At 44.9% G+C, this 19676-nt stretch overlaps 1 protein-coding gene across 4 annotated transcripts in view; it reads left to right on the top strand.

Moving 5' to 3' along the window:
• Cfap91 (cilia and flagella associated protein 91) overlaps nt 1–19676 on the top strand; it is a 43658-nt gene that overhangs the window by 9436 nt on the left and 14546 nt on the right. For all 4 annotated transcript variants that reach the window (XM_008768768.4, XM_039088902.2, XM_039088903.2 and 1 more), the window contains 4 exons: nt 3670–3847; nt 8061–8218; nt 10471–10653; nt 11506–11648. In XM_008768768.4, coding sequence (XP_008766990.2) covers nt 3670–3847; nt 8061–8218; nt 10471–10653; nt 11506–11648 — 662 coding nt within the window. The remainder of the gene's footprint in view (nt 1–3669; nt 3848–8060; nt 8219–10470; nt 10654–11505; nt 11649–19676) is intronic.

Raw genomic sequence — 19676 nt, forward strand, 5'->3', positions numbered from 1 at the left:
CAGCAAAAAAGCATTACCTCACTTAAAAATGGGCAATGAGGGGTTGGGGATTTAGCTCAGTGGTAGAGCGCTTGCCTAGGAAGCGCAAGGCCCTGGGTTCAGTCCCCAGCTCCGAAAAAAAGAACCAAAAAAAAAAAAAAATGGGCAATGAGCCTGAATAGATATTTCTCAAAAGAAGACAGTGGCCAGCAGATGTAATTATATATATATATACATATACATATATATATATATTTCCCAGAATGCAACAGAGATAAAATGAAATGAGAGTTAGTGCTGTAAGGTAGGAAAAAGAAATAAAGGATGAGGTTTGGCCAGCAGCAGCAAAACTATTTTAATTTGTAGATAATATTCATTTAAAAGCCTAATGGGGGTAGGGTGGTGGGATGAATCAGTGCTTAAGAACACTGGCTGATCTTCCAGCTGACCTGGGTTCAACTCCCAGCACTTATGTGGGAGCTCACAACCATCTGTACCTTCAATTCCAGGGAACATGGCCTCTTCTGGCCTCTGTAGAGTGCCAGACATGCAAGTGGTACAATATCATACATGCAGGCTAAACACCCATGTGCTTAACATTAAATTGTGATATTAAAAACAAACAAACAAACAAACAAAACCCTGGGCTGGAGAGATGGCTCAGCGGTTAAGAGCACTGACTGCTCTCCCAGAGGTCCTGAGTTCAACTCCCAGCAACCACATGGTGACTCACAACCATCTGTAATGGGATCCGATGCACTCTTCTGGTGTGTCTGAAGACAGCTACAGTGTACTCACATACATAAAATAAATAAACAAATCTTTAAAAAAACAAAAACAAAACAAACAAAGAACCCCAATAAAGGGCCAGCATGACAGTGCGCCCCTCTAATCTCAGCCCTCAGGAAGCAGAGACAAGTGGATCTCTGAGTTCTAGGCTAGCCAGTGTTATATAGTGAGGCCCTGTCAACAACAACACACTAAGTAACTAAAAAGAGTGATCCACAAGAAAGCTGATCATGAAATCAACAGGCAAGGAAAGACGAGCAACTTTACTGCGTGGGCTGTAATGTAAATAGAAACGCTATTGGACGAGTTCACAGAGTAACTACGACAGAAGAGAATGTGCTTAGTCACCTAGTGACTGGACATGCCAAGAATTTACAGAGGAAAATTTAAAATGGTTCTTTAGGCCTGTAGAGGTGTGATGATGCAGAAACACACCATGTGGATGTGGGAAGCTCACGCTGAAACGGATATGATCTCTCTCCTTAATAAGTTATACCTCCAAGTAATTCTAACCCAAATTCCTATTCCTGGTCTGACCGTCCCCGTCCCCGTGGAGGTTAACTACCTTTCTCAAACTCCCTTTTCGGTGAGCTACTCTGGTTTATAAAGCCTGCAGGGGGCGACTGAGATGGACTAGAAGCTGTGTAGTAAGGAGGGAGGGAAGGACGGAAGGAGGGAAGGAGCTGTGAATACCTTCTGAGGGTAAACCTGGCAGTTTCCAGAATTAAAGCCATCCTATCTTATGTTCTAGCTACCAGACTGGTGCATTTCTCCTAAGACTCCTAGGGAAGCTCGCAGCGGGCACAGCGAGACCAGGACAGGGAAGTTTGCTGCAGCGCTGTGTAGACCCAGGATGTAGACCCGGGCTACGCGCTGCTTAAACAGGATGACGTCCTCCATCTCTCTGTGGGCGGAGGCCACGCCCCCACCACGTGGTGGATTAAAGAGGAGTTTCAGAACAACACACATGTAACAGCTCTTCAGCTGAAAGCAAGCGCAGCCTAACGCATGTAGCACGCTATGTAGGTCACTATTTTTAACAGTCAGTACGTTTTGTTTTCATGTACTTCTTTTTTTCTATCTCATCTCGGAATCAAATCTGGCTTCCAATTCATGCTCATTACACGGGACATACCTCCATACATCAGAACACAAAGTAGACCGCTGCATTTGATACCGACCTCCACTCCACGCAGCTGACTTCAACGTTGAGCCCCTCGGTTCCTTTATTTGTAAAACAGGAATCATTATATTTCCGTGACAGAGATTTGCTGAAGGATAAATGAATTTGAACAGTCCTTGCTATATTATAAGTGGTTAAGTCATAGACAGACGAGCCTTCACAGCTCACAAAATGCCAAGCTTGGGAAAGTGCTCTAAAGTCCTCCTGTGTTTATCCTGGGAGAGGGAAGAGGAGGACAGGGCTCGATATGGTGATTAAAACAATCATTAACTTTATTTTTAATTTTTAAATTTCTTTCATTAGAAAAGGTGAAAAAGTTATTTGATAGATAACATGGCTGTCAAGTATGGTATTTTTGTACTTTTTGTTTTAAAATACTGAGCAAAACCCTACACAAATACTACATTGATATACCTGTATATATTTTCAAATACAATAAACATGGGATTATTCATTTTTCTTAAGTTGTCTTAGACCTAAAAAATTTATACAATTGTATGTGTGCACGCATGTGCATGTGAGTGCAGTGCCTGTGGAGGCCAGAAGAGGGCGCTGGATCCCTCAGTGCTCATAGGCAGTTATGAGCAGCCTGATGTAGGTGCTGGGGCCCAAACTTGGGTTTTGCAAGAACAGCGTGCACTCTTTGCTGATGAGCTATCTTTCCAGGCTCTCCTCGTTTCTTTAACTTATGTATTTCTTCATTAAACGAATTGATAGTCCTTCCACTGACGAGTGAACAAGACATGAAACAAATTAAGAAGTAGTTTTTTTACATGTGGTAGGAACTTTTTTCGTCAGACTTTCATGTACAGTTATTTTTAAAATGAAAAAGATTCAAAATTTAAACGGGAAACCCACACGGTACCTATTTCCCTTAGTAGTTTTCAGTTTTAGGAAGATGATGTACCAGATCCAAGCTGCCTTTAGATCTGCTAGCCACCAAATGTCCAACTGGGTTCCTAAAACCTGTGCCAGAGAAGGCTAAGTTGAGGTAGGCCTCAGCCTGTGCCTCTGAACCATAGCCACAGCTCCATAAATATTTAAACTCTTAAACGTGGAGATAAGATGTGGCTGTAGATTGTATACTCACTGTAGGAGGCAAAACAGGAAGTATCAGCTAATGGTTACTCATTGTCTGTTCTTTTTTAAAGAATGTATCTCTTTTTAACATCCATGCAACAAGTTCTAGTCACTGACATATCTCTCCCTCTTCATCTAACTTTTTATTTATTTATTTATTTATTTATTTTGGAAATTTTAGTTTTATTTCAAGTGTGTGGGGTATCTTGCCTGTATATGTGTCCGTGCACTACATGTATGCATTACTCACAGAGCCCAGAAGAGGGTGTCAGGTCCTCTGGAACGGATGGTTTTGAGCTGCTATGTGGGTACTGAACCTGTGTCCTTTGGAAGATCAGCCACTGGGCCCTCTCTCCAGCCCCCTCTTTGCATTTTAAAACTATGAACTTGTCCAGTACAGGACACTCCAAGGTGATCATTTGGTGGTCATTGAACACGCATGTGACTAAAACAACTTCTGTCTCAGTAAGAGGAGGCATGGAGGCCACAGACGATGCTAGTTTTGAAGCATCCAGGCTGCCTTTCTCAGAGGCACCACGGTATATCCTAAGGCTTGAATCTAGAGCGGGATTAGGAGGAAGGCATGTAGGGTGGCTAGCGGTTTGCCCTCTGTTCCTGAGCTGTGACATCCCCTGCAGGCCGAGGTCTCCCAGCAGGACTGGCTGAAGTGGAAATGATAGAGCGTGCCCGGGAGAAGCGAGCTTGGGAAGCCACTCTGCCCCCACTGAGTGACAGCTTGCAGGCTGAGAAGAGGAGGAAGATGATGAACGCCATGGAGAGGAAGGAGTGGGCCTTCAGAGAAGGGGAGATCGAAAAGTAGGTTCTCCGGCTCCTGGACAGCTATCAGGGGGTTGGTGAGAGCAATGTTCCTACTTCATTATTATTATTTAATTTACATATTCATTTTGGTTTTTCAAGACATGTTTTTTTCTGTGTAGCCCTGGCTGTCCTGGAACTCACTCTATAGACCAGGCTGGCCTCAAACTCAGAGATCCACCCATCGATGCATTCCAGGTGCTGGGATTAAAGGTGTGCCATCACCACCACCTGGCCATTTTATTGTTTTGTTTAATCTGGAAGCATTTCCCCCTAATATGTGTGTTTAAAAACAACCCTCGACTTGTGCAGATACAATATTGGGCTTCTAATTCTTTTGGGAGCAGTCGCCCACTCCTGATCTTGTAGAAGAGCTCTGTGAAGTTGAACATGAAACCCAAGAGCCCTTCTCCAGGGTTTGTTCTGACTGTCACAGAGTCCCAGTGATTTCTGCAAAGCTTCTTAGAGATCCCCTCTGGGTCATTCCCCTGGGTCAGGCCTAGGCCAGAGGCCCCTCTATGTCTCACAAAACAGCCTTGTGACAGTCCTCTCATTCCTACCCTCCAAGACTCATAGGACACTTGAGTTTCTTTTTTTCTTTTGTTTTATTTTTTATTGGATTTTTTTATTTACATTTCAAATGTTTTATCCCCTTTCCCACCCCTCCCCCTTCTATGAGGGCATTCCCCCACCCATCCACCCATTCCCTCCCACCTCCCCGCCCTGACATTCCCCTACACTGGGGCAGGACCAAGGGCTTCTCCTCCCACTGGTGCCCAGCAAGGCCATCCTTTGCTACATATGCAGCTGGAGCCATGGGTCTGTCCATGTATTGTCTTTCAGTGGTGGTTTAGTCCCTGGGAGCTCTGGTTGGTTGGTATTGTTGTTCTTATGGGGTTGCAGACACCTGAGTCTCTAGCCAGAGCTGATGGAGTATTTCCCACCGGAAAGGCAGATGGTGGAGGTTTTATCTGTGAAGTGACAAGCTTGTACAACAACATACTTAAATGACACCAGGTCTCGGAACTTCTCCAGTTTTCCATTTACCTGGTGGTGGTGGTGGTGGTGGTGGCGGTGGTGGTGGTGGTGGTGGGTGATGATGATGGTGGTGGTGGTGATGGTGGTGGTGGTGGGTGATGATGATGGTGGTGGTGGTGATGGTGGCGGTGGTGGTGGTGGTGGCGGTGGTGGTGGTGGTGGTGGTGGTGGTGGGTGATGATGATGGTGGTGGTGGTGGTGGTGGTGGTGGTGGTGGTGGTGGCGGTGGTGGTGGTGGTGGTGGCGGTGGTGGTGGTGGTGGTGGGTGATGATGATGATGGTGGTGGTGATGGTGGTGGTGGTGGTGGTGGTGGTGGGGGTGATAATAACAATGAGATGATTGTTATTATATTGTACCACATACGGCCATTTTCAGATGTGTATAATTCGCTTTCAGCACATTTTCCTACTGTGTTTTTGGTAATGAGGCTGCTGTTGACGTCTAGAAACGAGGAGACATTATTAGGACCGAAGGGTCCTTAACAAGTATGCCAGGAAGGCTCTTGCTGAGGTGGGCCTTTGTTCTAGTCCGTGCCGGGCTGGGGGGTCTGTGCTTTTGCACAGTGCTGTCAAAGCCCCTTACGCACAAGAGAAGACCCGAGAGAGGACTCAGTCTGTTGTTGAATTTAAAAATTTTTTTTCCAATTCCTTTCCGACTAAGCCAGAATCATACTGCACGCAGTTTGGGTAAAGGCTAGCAATCCACTGAGAAAGTGTGTGGCAGGGGACTCAGTGTCCTCTGTGCTCCATAGACATTTAAGTTGACTGCTGTCCTTTGGAGAGGAATGTGTCTAGTAAAAATGCATTAAAGTACTTAGAATGTTTCTGGGCAGGGTGATCACTTCTGAAGGCGATTTAAACCTAGGGCCAAATTTAATAAACATGCTTCCAGTTCCTCCAGTGTGGAGATGGGAAAGCCGGGTGACTACCTGGGTTCTGAGCCTCAGGGGAGCTGCTCACTGGCTGTTGGGACTGAGGAAAGGAGGGGCCAGAGGATGAGGTCAGAGCCTTCCCCTCTCCCCAGGCTGCAGTGCTCTGACTCTAGAGAAAAGAGCTCTGCTGTTTGAAGTGGGAGACTTGAGAAGGCTGCAGGGAGAGCCGGAAGCCACCAATGTCGCAGGGGATGACGGTGATGACGAGGAGAGATACAGGGCACAGCACTCCACCATGCTCAGAGAACTTTCTAGAGCTCGCCCACAGCCTATTGAATCAGGAGGTTAGAATCAGCAGCCTGTGTAAGAGCAAGCCATCCATTTTACACTTAAGTTTGCCTGCATTAACTCATTCTCTGCCAACCACCTTGGGGGAGAGGCAGAGAATGCCCGTCTTGCCGTGGAGGAAACCGAAGTAAAAGCAAGCTGGAGAAGTGACCCTGGCACAATCTCGTTTAGTCACTGCCTGCTTAACACTGGGGTGTGTTCCGAGAAATACGTTGCTCAGAGAATCCACCCCTGGGGTGAACCTGGGCAGTTACAGGTCACACTCAGTGTGGCCCTTCGATGTGACCGAAGATGTGGTCAATATGGCTGCCACCAGCATGACGCGGCAGTGGATTCTGATGACAAACTTTAAAAATAACACAGTAAAATAATAAGAAAAGCCTGGGTTGGGGGCTTAGGCCTATAAAGTCAGCACTCAGCAGGCTAAGGCAGAAGGATCGGGCGTTCAAGGCCAGCCATTGACTGCATATTGAGTCTGAGGTCATCCTGGGCTACGCGAGGCTCTGTGTATAATTAGTGAATTATTAACAATAAACAGCAGCATAAATCTGTCAGCCTACATAGTGGATGTCAACATTACCAAGTGTTCTACATTATTACATTTGCTGTGCTTTTACATGGCTGGCTGCCCAGAATGTCTGCTTACAACAGAATCACCATAAATGGGAATGATGTGTTGAGCTAAGGCGTTTCAATGGCCACATTGTCACTAGGCAATAGGAATTGTTTTGCCTCCTTACAATTCTAAGGACCGGCATGGTAGATAAGGTCCATTATTGGCCCCAGTTCGCTGTAGCATGTGACCGTATCCTTCACTCAAGTGGGGGTGGGGGCTGCTGTTGTGTGGCTTAATTTTAAGAGCATCTACTTCCCCAGAAGCCTTTATCACCCGGCCCCCCACCCTCCTCCACGATCTGCACTTAGTGAAGGCCTGAGACACACCTGACCTGTCTCTGGTCCCCTTGGTCTTTTCTGAGACAGAATTTCCCTATGTGATCCAGGCTGGCTTTGAACTTGTGCTTTTGTGCATACCACACCAGGCTTCCCAAGGCCTTTTGAACCATTTCGTCTCCCGGCTGAGGCTGAACCTCCCCTTCTCCATGTAACAAACCCCACTCCTGTCTTCCGGCTCCTTGTACCTCTGACTCCCATCTTCCTCCTGGCCTGGAACTGACCTCGTGTTGGAGGGTTGGCTTGTGGGCCTGCACGTCAGCAGCATATCTTGTTTGCCGTTTTTTTTCTGCCTGACATACAGCGGTCACCCCATAAACATTTGACAGATGAGTGCGAAAAGTTAATGAATCAGTTTCTAAGTGGGAGTGGGCATGTTCAGAGAGGGAGGGCAGGCTGGGAGACAGCCAGAGACTGGATACAAGAAGCTTCTAGAGGAGGAAAAAATTCCTAGAGGGAAGGTCGGAGGCAGGGGTAGACGAGAATGAGCACGACTTGTTGTTTGTTTTGTTTTGGGAGCCCCAGAAAATAGGAGGGGATTCAAAGCTGGCAGAAACAATGGTTCAGAAGCAGCTGGGTTACAGCCTGGACGTGGCTAGACATATAAGCAAGAGAGGGAACTCATGAGCACAGATTTATGAAGTAAAGGGAAGGTTATTAACTGAGTTCCTACCATGTCAGGACCAGCCCCGTTCACAAATCCCTTGTTCTCTAGGTTCAGCTGCTCAGAGAGCCCATCTCTTACCCCATCTGCCCGCTCTTCTGGCCGAGCTTCGGCTTCTGGACTGTGCGCATGCGCGCCCCTTCCCCACGCCCTCACTGTCTAGAGATTTGCTGCTGCTGGAGTGGACGTCTGCCCCTCCGTTTCAACTTGCTTGTCGCATGTTTGCCACAGTGGTCTTTTTAAAGCACATGAATACGATGCTCACAGGAAGGACCTGCACTGGCTCTCAAATAGAGCTCCCGATTTGAGAGAGTAATACTCTGTAATCTACCCCCCCAAGACTGCAGGAACTGCGCCTGGAGGTCTTGAAACAGTTGCTGAAGAGGCGTGAGGAGAACCAGAATGAGATGGACATGAGGCACCTGAACAACCAGTGGTGTGAACTGCAGGAAAAGAAGGAGGCCAAAGTATCGCAGATCCATCACAGACATGTATCAAGTAATCTGTGGCATGAGCCAGCCAGGGAGGGGACCGGGCTTTGGGGCTTTGGCCAAGCCGGACTAAACTGGGAGGGAATTCTATGGTCCTGCTGTATTGATTAGGAAAGGGAGAGGAGTTCTATTTGAAAGGTGGACATTGGAGGAAAATGACTAAGAAAGTCAGGTGACCGAGTTCTAACAGATAGCCAAGTTACAACTATATCAGTGTTGGTTTCCTACATTCATAACCCAAGACTCTGTTTAAAAAGTTCATTGATTAACTTTTTTTTAAATTCCTGCCCCCAGAGATATCATTTTTTTCTAATTGCTTCTCTCCAAGAAATTTTTAATGCCACAGATGTATTTATGTTTATATATCTTACAATTATACATTCTCATTTTATGCATTAAAAATGAGATACTTTACTACTTACTCAGGGCAGGATTAATAATAATTTTTTTTTATATCAGAGTCTGAGGAGATGGTCCAGTGACTAAGCTCACATCCTGTGCAAGCACAGAGATCTGAGTTCGGATCCCCGGCACACCACGCAGTTGTGGCCGTGTGTGCCTGTCACCCCAGTACAATGTAGGAAAGAGAGGAAGATTTCTGGGGCTGGCTGGCCAGCCAGTGTGTCTGAGAGAGCAAGCTCCAAGTTCACTGAGAGACCTTGTTTAAGGGTTTAAAGCAAAGAGCGATAGAACAGGACGCACAGTGCTGGCACAGAGGGGTACCTTCCTACACGTGTGACATTCTCTACACAAACACACAGACACAGAAGAAGTAAAGTAAAAATCTAAGTTAGAATTTATGAAAGCTGAAATTATTAGCAAGCATTTAATTTAATTTTGTAGTTTTTCTTAATGAAAACCCTTTTTAAAATTACCTATAAAAATTGTGTTAGTGGGGCCATTGCGATTGTTCACTGGATAAATACATTTAATTCCTGGGACCCATACAGTGCAAGGTGAGAACCAACTCCTGAAAGTTGTCTCAACCTTCACACATGTGCCACGGCACTTGGCAGCGCCCCCTCCATGCACGAATACACACTCAGTATGTACGTGCACATTCACACACACTTAAAATAGAATGTAGTTAATTTTTTAAATGTTGTATGGCCTTTTAAGAGTGCTGAGCCTGTTAAGTTGCCACACCCCAGTGGAAGGCTACATACCCATGCATATATGGACAACACAAGTAGGGCATTATGGGTAAGAAACAAATAAGCAAAACGAGGGCACTCAGTTGAGTGGGTAGGAAAATGGAGGGTTGAGGAGGGGTGAATATAATCAGCCCATGGTATACTAAATTCTCAAAGATCTAATTAAAAAAGAATTTAAAAACCAGCTCTGAAAGCTTTCCAGTTGCCTCAAATTCATGAAAAAAATTAAGAATTATATTACCAGTGTGCTCAAATAACAACTCAATCACATTTTTAAAGACCATTAAAAAGTTTTATTTAAAAAAAGTAAAATTAATTCAAAAATTAAAGTCTGACCTTAAATTCTTTTTAGTGAACTCAGCCTATTATTATTATTATTATTATTATTATTATTATTATTAATTATTGATCTAACTAGCTTGCTGTTGGCTATGTATTTAGATGTCACTTACATTTTTTCCTCTTCGGTGATTTGCTAGTGGTGGATTTGACCACCTTTTGTAGATAAATGACCGAATGTGAACTATTCTACTAAATTCTAACACTCAAAGTCACACACAAAGACCTGCAGATGAACTGTGAACAGGTGCAAGGCAGCGGTGGCTCTGGGTCTCCCTGAAGTGCGACTCCTCACTCTTTCGAGGGATTTCAAGTGTGTGTGTGTGTGAGTGTGAGTGTGTGTGAGTGTGAGTGTGTGTGAGTGTGTGTGTGTGTGAGTGTGTGTGAGTATGTGTGTGAGTGTGAGTGTGTGAGTGAGTGTGTGTCAGTGTGTGTGAGTGAGTGTGTGTGAGTGTGAGTGTGTGTGAGTGAGTGTGAGTGAGTGTGTGTGAGTGTGTGTGAGTGTGTGTGAGTGTGAGTGTGTGAGTGTGAGTGTGTGTGAGGGTGAGTGTGTGTGAGTGTGTGAGTGTGTGAGTGTGTGTGTGAGTGTGTGTGTGTGTGTGTGTGCTCGCTCGCACGAGTCTGTGCCGCCCTTCCCTGTATCGGAGCCATCTGGGTGGAAGAGCTGTTTCTAGTGCTGCCCTCTAGCTGTGGTGGGCCCTCAAAGCATTCTGCGTTTATAACAGAGCAGGGAGAGAACCATGAGAGACAGAGCCCTGTATTTCAGACATCAGGAAACTCGTGGGCAAAGGGAAGAACATAGAAGGGAAGCTGCAACGCAGAGACATCATCAGGGACTATTCCAACTTCGCATCTCAGGTCTACGGACCTCTGTCTCGCCTTGGCCGTTTCCCAGACAACAACTCAGAGGACTTCGTCGTCAGAAACCACTATCTCAACACCTATGAAGGTAAAAAAATAAAAAATGCTGTTAGAGGTTTGGTAGAAGACATCTGCATTCGGTACATTGACGGTAAGCAGTAGAATATTTGAAAAAGCATCAATGAACACATTTCCTGCTTTGTCAGTAGAGTACAGGTTCATACAAAGTAAAAAAAACAAAAAAACAAAAAAAACCAAAACAAAACAAAAACCCAGACTCAAAAGCAACACCTGTAGAATAAATAATATAACGGAGCAAATTCAGTTAGCTACTAAACATGTATGTAAACACGGTAGCTGCGTGTAGTGGCAAATGTCTGTAATCTCAAATCCTCAGAGCTGGAGGCTGGCAGATCACCCGAGTCCAGAAGTTTGGGGCTAGCCTGTGCAACTTAGCAAGACTCCGACCTAAAAACAAACGCCAGCAATCAAGTTGTGAAATAAATTTTTATTTAAAAACAAAGATGGAGACAAAAACCTTTACGCCAGGTTTACGAAACAAACGCCATTTATAATAAAATCACAGACATTTAAAACCTAGACGTCGGAGTCACCAGGTGGCCAGTTTATGGAGAGACCTGTGCCTCTTATGAAGCCCTAGAGACGAGTTTACATTTGTAAAAGTTCAGCTCACAAGCTGAAGCATCGTCTGGCCAGGATCGTGAGTCAGGGCTTGGTGAACACCCCCTTCAAAATGGGGGTGCCATCTGCCACAAGGCTGTAGACTTGCTTCCGTAGGGCACATCATTATTTTAGAATAGTCTCTCGCTGTGTCACCCAGGTCACTGAGAACAGAGGCTAGCCCCGCAGACCCCACAGTGCACTCTCAACACAATAACTGTAAGCACTGGGCAGTGAAAACGTGTTCTTCCTCCCGCAGGATTAATGGAACTTGAATCGTCCCTTCCTGATTTTGTGACGCAGCCGAGGATCCAGGCTCCGAAGCCTAAAGTCATTACCACCAAGGCCGGCTTCCTGAAGAGGATGGCCAGGACTGACTACGAGTTGGCAGAGATTCACAAGGTATAGTTGGGCTCTGAAGACAAGATGCTTCCATTCCGACTTCTACGGAGGAATGCCACACCCTGAACCACAAGTCATCAAAGGCAGCAGTGACGACGTACCCGAGACACAGTCCACATTCTTTCTCCTTCCTAGGCTTTCTCTCTTGGAGGAACCCCACGCTGTCCAGAACTAATGCATAGTCTGCCTTCCTTTCAAACTACCAGCAGACCTTCTAGAGGTTACCTCTCCCTACACAGAAGTTTCTGGAAAGTGCTTCCTCCTTTGGCTCAGCACAGTGTAAAACCTGAAACTGTGGCGTTCAGCAAATTCTACTCTTGGTCGTTACTTGGTGTTTTGAGTTGTAACAGGTTCCTTTTTCTTCCTTGTACGTTTGCTGTGAGGGCACCAGGAGGGAGAGGCGATGTGGCTGACTCCCTTTTCATCTAGTTTAAAAGCTAAGCAAGAACGTTGAATGTCCATCAAATGTCAGCATCAGACTCCCAGGGCAGACTTGTTAAAACGTGCCGCTAGGCTCCACTCCCGGGTGTCTGCTCAGTAGGTCTGGGTGAAGCCGCAGAGATGTGGGGCAGTTTTCACAAGTCTCCAGGTGACACTGTTGCTGTAGGCTCAGGAGCTGCGCTTTGGAACCCCTGGTTTATGACATCCTCCTGTCCAGAGACATTTGCTTGCCCCAGTAGTGTCTGTAACATAAGACTTTATGGGATCCCCAACTCTATATGAAAAATATAGAACCTCAGGGCCTGGGGAGTCTGTAAAGCACTTGCTGGGCAAGTATGAGGACCTAAGTTCAACCCCCAGCACCCAGGTAAGAAAGCTAGGTGTGGTAGCACATATCCCAGCCCTGGACAGATAGATGTAGTCCCTGGGCTCACTGACCAACCAGCCTGGCATAATTATCAAGCCCCAGGTCTCAGCGAGAGATCATGAAAAAACCAAGGTGGCTGTGTCCAGAGGAACCACATCTAAGTTTGACCTCTGCTTTACACACACGCACGCACACACGCACACACGTACACACAAGCATGCACATAAAACTACACGTAAGCACATGTAAACGTGTGGACCCAGACACATGCACTCTGAAAAACCTTAGGACCTTGATAACAATCACAAATATCTTTTGTCCCCAACTCTGTCCCCACCTGTGTTTGCCTCACCTTGAATGCTGTGCTCAGAGGTCTCACTTTCTGTAGGATTTGTTTTTCCTGTACTTTGTATTGTACTACAGAAACTTACTTTTGCTTCCAATTTGCTAAAGCGTGGGACCTCGTGCTCATGTTACCTTCTCTAGTGCTCAGCTGTGTTTATCAGAGCAAAAGTCCTGTGAGTACCAATGTACCCTGCGTCAGCGTATGACCCCACGTTGGTCAAAATGCATCATCCATTTTAAGTCACTGTTAGATCTGGTTTTCTAACGTTCCACTTCTCTGCTCACGGGCGACATAAGAGAGCTCATGGCTCTCTTATCTTTCCTTCTGATTGTCCCATGTGCGGGATTGGTACCAGTCTTGGGCAGTCCCCTAGAATGACCTTGAAGCATCCCTTCTTCCTTCTCCTCTGAGAAGAATTTAGACAAGACTGAGACGATCTGTCCCTCTAGTGTGGAAAGATGCACAAAGCCATCTAGGGCTGGTATCTTCATGGGGAACAATTTAACCTGTGCTTCAATTTCTCTACAGCACAGAGAGCTACTTTGTATTTGTTTTTAGTAAATTATATTGTCTAGAATCTCATTTTATCTGTTATTTTTGACACGATCACCGATGGTATTTTTTTTATATTTTGTGTTATATATATAATCATGTCCATTTTTTCATTTGTAACATTGTCTTGACTCTTTTCCCTTAATCTCTCCTACTGAGGGTAGCTCATTTTCTTGGAACTGTTCTTCCAAACAATGGATTCTCAGGTTTAGATATTCATCCACACTACTTTCTTCTCCTGCGTTTATTCTCTCTCTCTCTCTCTCTCTCTCTCTCTCTCTCTCTCTCTCTCTCTCTCTCAATTGTTCTGTGGTAATTTTTCTAAGCTTGGAAAATTGAATGTGTAGGTTATCAATTTCAAACACTCAACCTTAATAAGTGTTCTAAACTAAGCATTTCCTTCAAACACTGATCTTTGCTGTCTCCCTTGTTTCGATATGTGATGTTTGCCATTCTTAATCTCTAAGTATCTGATTCTAAAAGTATCCAATGTGACTTTGAACCTGTATTTTAATGCGTCATAAAATTTCTGAATACATAGGAATTTTAACTCGATTTCTAGCTGGCTTCTAGCTTAAGGGCACTGTGGTTAGAGTTTCCAACCTTTGAAGTTGGTGAGGCTTTGGGGTTGGGGACGAGAATCGAGCCGCATCATACCCAGCATGATCAAGGCCCTGCTCTAATTCCTCAGTGGTACTGAGAGTTGATGCAGAGAGCAAGGAGAGGCAGGAAGAGGAGGAAGTGAGACCAGGATGTGATTACACTTATAAATTAATACAAGCCTATCTTCAGCCTATAACACACAGTGTGCGTGACAGATTGTCTCCAAGTCCTCATTCATCCCTGGGGTGTTACTGTCACCCAGCTCCCTAACATATGTGCTGTAAACACGCAATACATTTTTACTCTCTGTCCCTGCCCCGTCCCTGTTTGTTTCGAGGAAGAGCATAAACTAACTCCTTATCCTCCTGTCTCCACTTCCTGCGTTCAGGGATTACAGGTGTGTGCCAGCATGCTTGGCACATTTTTATTTTTATTGCTTTAAATTTTTTTAAAGATTTATTTATTTACTTAATGTATATAAGCACACTGTAGCTGTCTTCAAACACACCCAACCCCATTACAGATGGTTGTGAGCCATCATGTGGTTGCTGGGAATTGAACTCAGGACCTCTGGAAGAGCAGTCGGTGCTCTTAACCGCTGAGCCATCTCTCCAGCCCCCTGCTTTAAATTTTTTTAATCAATGAAAAAGAAAAAGGAAATGAAACAACAACCTCCCCCCCCCCCGGGAAAAAACAAAACAGGCCAAGAAGATAGCTCAGTAGATAAAGGTGATGCTGATGAATCCTGGCAACCTGAGTTCAATCCTCAGAAAGGCAGGAGAAAAGTGATTCCACAAAGTAGTCCTCTGACCTCCACAAGTGTACCATAGCAAAGGGAATGGGTGCCCCGCACATGCAAGTGCACACACAGACACACACACACACACACACACACACACACACACACACACAATGAGAACGAATATTTTTAAAATTAAGAACAAAAGACTTTATTTTACCTTTGTTTATTCTGTCTCTGCTGCTCTCCCTGTCTTTACAGATGTGTACACCTCTGACCCCTATTGTTTTTCTTGCACCTTAAAAATTTGATCATTTTCAGCATGGTCTGCAGGCAGTGAGCTCCAAGCTTTGTGTCCAGTCTTCTTCCACTTTTGCTCTCAGTTGGGGCAGGAAGGTAAAAGTTCACATACAATAAAATCTACCCTTTAAAGTGTCCAGTCTGTTAGCATGTCCACAGGCTGGTGTCTGTGCTCACTGTCTAATTCCATCGCCCCTCACCATACCCCGAAACACCCCATACCCATACTTCTTAAGTTTTTCTCTCTCTCTCTCTCTCTCTCTCTCTCTCTCTCTCTCTCTCTCTCTCTCTCTCTCTCATCCCTACTTTTTCTTTATGGATTTGTTTGTTCTGAACAAACTATACTGCAGGAATCGTACAATAAATAGCATCTTGTGGCTAGCTCCATTCATCCAGCATAGTGTTCCTGAGGTCCTCTCCTATTCTAGCACAGCTCCAGGTCTTTTTATGACTACATAATATCCCATTGTGTGGAGAGACCACATTCTACTTAGTCCCTCCTAGACCGACGAGCACCTCAGCTGTCTCTACTCTCAGCACCATGGCCTCCTGTGTTCTAGTCTTGGAGAGGCATGGCTGTAGTTCCTCTGGATGTGTCTGGACGTGTCTGGAGTAGAACGATAGGCCATACGGCAACTGTTTTATGTTTTGATGAACTGCCCGGTTGTTGCCAAAGCTACTACAGTATTTCTCTCAGTGGCAGTGTGTGTGTTCCAGTTTCTGCACACCCTTTTGTCTCCTATGGCCTTTTCTCTTCTAGTCACTTCGGCATGCGTGAGGTGGTGTCCCCATGTGGTTTTGACTTGCACTTCCTGGATGCTTGATGACGTTTAAGAATCTTTGAAAGTACCTGTCGGTAGCTTGTCTGTTTTTAAAGACACGTCTATTTAAATATTTTGTCCGTTTTAAAAACCAGTTGTCCTTTTGTTACTGAATTTGAAAAATATTCTAAAGTCTAGACCTTTATCACTTTTGAACTGTCTCCTCAAAGCACAAAGATAATTATTTTAGTCTTCTCTTTAAACGTATCTTTGTGTGCATGCCTGTGTGTGTGTGTGTATGTGTGTACACATGATTGCAGGTGTCCACGGAGGCCAGAAGAGGGTGTTAGCATAGCCCAGACTGGCCTCAACTCACTATGTAGCTGAGGATGAGTTTGAACTGCTGATCTTCCTGTCTCTGCCTCCTGTGAGCTGGGATCATGGACGTGAACCACCGTGCTGGTTTTATGAGGTGCTGGGATTGAAGCCAGAGCTTCACGCAAGCTTTCTGTTGAGGAATGCCCAGCTCTCCCACTCTTTTGCCATGATCCGGTACTCCAGCTCCCCGTGTGTTATGCCTTTTGCTATTCTCTGCAATTCCTGGGGCTTCTATTCCATTTCTGGTTGTTTTCTCATTGCCACTCACCCTGAGAAGCTTTTATTGACCATTTTCAAATGACTTGACTCTTGCCTTGGCTATGTTAAGTTGGTTCCGAGCCTGTTGAAGGCATTTTCTGTTTCTGTTACAGCATTTTGGTTTCTAACTACGCACTGTGGTTCTGTTTGAATGTTTTCATCTCTTTGCACTGCTTCTCATAGCTTGTCTACTTTCTCCCATCCATTCCTTTATCATATTAATCAGAGATATTTTTCAATCTTTGATGATTCCAACATGTGCATGCTTAGGTCTTGTTGATTTGACCATTTAGATAGACTTTTTTTTTATTTTTGCCTTTTTAGCGTGCTTTCTAGAATATAGCCTAAAATTGACAGTCTGAAGTTTGGTATCAAATAACTGAGGTAAATTGGCCGTGTGGTAGCATCCTAATGTCTTGCTGGGAGCTGGACCACATTTGATGTCTGAGGTATCTGTGTAGGCGGTGCTCTGTTTTGGTGTCCTTGTTTCTGTTTCTCCTCTTGGGTTTGGAGTGAGAAGCATTTACATGGACTCTCCTGGTTTGGCGTACTGGGCTGAAGAGACTCATTAGTGCCAGGTTTTCAGTCTAGCATCTCCCCAAGGATATATTATCTGGAGAATCCAGGACTGTCTGAGGGGAGGGTGAAGGACCATCTTCCAAAGGTGTTTCATGAGCTATGGCACAGAAACCATGGAGGAGAAATTCCCAGAATGCCCTGAAGCAGTTACCGCCATACAATACTTTCAGGTTGCTCTTGGTAAGACATTTAGCTGGAAAAACACTTTTTTTTTTTTGGTTCTTTTTTTTTTTTTTCAGAGCTGGGGACCGAACCCAGGGCCTTGCGCTTCCTATGCAAGCGCTCTACCACTGAGCCAAATCCCCAGCCCCGAAAAACACATTTTTGATGGACAGGTGGATTGGCTCCCTGAACTGACCTGTTTGAGTTCAGTCTCTAAGAGCCATGTGGTAGAGAGAGGGAGCCAACTTCTAAGAGTTGTCATTTATCTGCACATACATGTGTGCTCCAGCAACCCTACACACATACTCAAACACACACTAACACTAAACTAACAATTTTTTTTTAAAATGCATACATAGTGAGGCAAAGTATCACCGTGTAACTTAGACCACCTTGGGATTGATGGTCCTCCTGTTTTGGCTTCCCAAGTACTGAGATTACAGGACTGAGACACCATGCCCAGTTTCATTGGATTTTTAAAAAAAAAAAAGAATGAAGTGTGTGTGTGTGTGTGTGTGTGTGTGTCTGTGTCTGTGTCTGTGTGTCTGTGTGTGTGTGCGCGCGCATGTGTGATGCGTGCACATGTGTGGGCCAGAGGTAGATGTTGAATGTCTTCCTCCCCACCGCCTTGTGTTTTGAGAGACTGTCCTTCCCTGAACCCGGAGCTTGCTGATTTATGTGGCTGGCCAGCACGCCCCAGGGGTCTTCTACCTCCCCAGGGTTAGGATTTCAAGTGCACATTTCTTCATGTGGCCTCTTAAGTAGATTCTCCGACATCTGACTCGGGTCCTCTTACTTGTTTGGGTCGTGCCTCACGGACCAAGCCACTCCCTAGCCCCCATAAGGCATCTTTCAAAGCTTTTTTCTTTTTGGTGCTGGGGGTTGAACTCAGGCAGCTAAGGTCCAGGCCAACAGCTAGCATTGAGCTGCAGCCCCAGCCCTAAACTTCCTCACCTAAGTCATAAATATATAAAACATACCGTTCTGCTCTTGCCTTTTATTAATTTAATGTCTTGCATATCTATCTATATCAATATTGCCAGAACAACTACCTTACTTACTGTTTTTTACACTTCAATGATGGATTGCTGTATGCCTCCACCTTAGTAGATATGTAGGTTGTTTATGAATTCTTAGCAGTGAACTCAGTGTTTCATTGACTCTTGTCTGCACCGTTTGGTATACATGGCTGAACACAAATCATGTTCCCAGACACAAATTACTTCACCACAGCACCACAACATGTGAACATCCTATTGTTTTGACGGATATTGCCAAATTTTCTTACAGGAATGATATATCTGTTTTGGCTGTACACACACACACACTCCAGTTTCCGCGTGGTTTCTTGTGGTGTGGCCCAGAGCTCTGCTCTCTGAGCTCCCCAGCTGTTAGCGTATTAATGCCTGCCCACAGCTGTGTCTTCACTGCACCCCCAGCCCTGGCTGCCCAGAGCTGGCAGCAGTCCCTGCCAGTTCTTTCTCGGATGAACCCAGAGGTTTGGTTACTACCACAGTTAGGAGATATTAAGTTTCTGCTACACTTTGTACATGTTTAACAACTTCAACCATTAGGGCTGTGCTTTTCGCTAAATGTCCTTTGCTTACATTTTTATGAAAAACATAATGTAAAAATCCCTTTTAATGACATTATTAACCAAGGTATAGGCTTTAAATCACAAACACAAGAGCTCGTGGTACTTTTACATTTAAAGTATTTCCCGATGCTAAGATTGAATTGCTGAAATAAACCTTACGTATAATTTTGACGGGACTTTTGGAGACATAAAAGGGGGAAACCTTTAAAAATACAAAGCCACAGTACTCTGTCACCAGGAATGAGTTAACCGGTATTTTATAATTCACATTCTTCCAGGCAAAAGGAAAAGTCCCTCTCCACTGAGAGACAAATATCGTTTAATGTCCTCCAGCTCCCCTGCAATATCAAAACATACTAAACATTTATTTACCTACTCTCCGCACAGGAGAATCTCCTCTTTTTGATATTGAAAGCGATCAGTGAGTGATGCGTGAAAGCAGGTGCTTGGGCTCATGCATGTGCCCACACAGTACAGAAACCTTTAAAAATTAAAAATAAAATCCCAGAGCTCTTTGATGGAAATTGATACAAAAAACCAGGTAGGGGTTGAAGAGATGGCTCAGCAATTAAGAGAGCTTAGTGTTCTTGCAAAGGACCTGGATTTGGTTTGCTGAGGACCAGGGTTCAGTTCCCAGCACCTACATGGTGCTCTCAACCACCTGTAACTCCCAATTCCAGGTGATCCGACTCCCTCTTCTGACCGCTGAAGGCTTCTGCACACGTGTAGTGCATACATGTACACTCGGGTGCACACACGCACACACACAGCATAACATCAACTAATATGTATTTGAAAATAGATTCTGTGTTTATTTAATGGTTAATGTATCCCTAAGAGTGCGATCGCACACTGTACACAAACACCCCAGCCAGAACCACTTGGCTAACCTTGAATATAGGCTTAGAGACCCTGAAACTCAGATACACGGTCTAGATCTGGCGC

Source organism: Rattus norvegicus, chromosome 11, assembly GCF_036323735.1.
Source record: "Rattus norvegicus strain BN/NHsdMcwi chromosome 11, GRCr8, whole genome shotgun sequence".
NCBI lineage: Eukaryota > Metazoa > Chordata > Mammalia > Rodentia > Muridae > Rattus > Rattus norvegicus.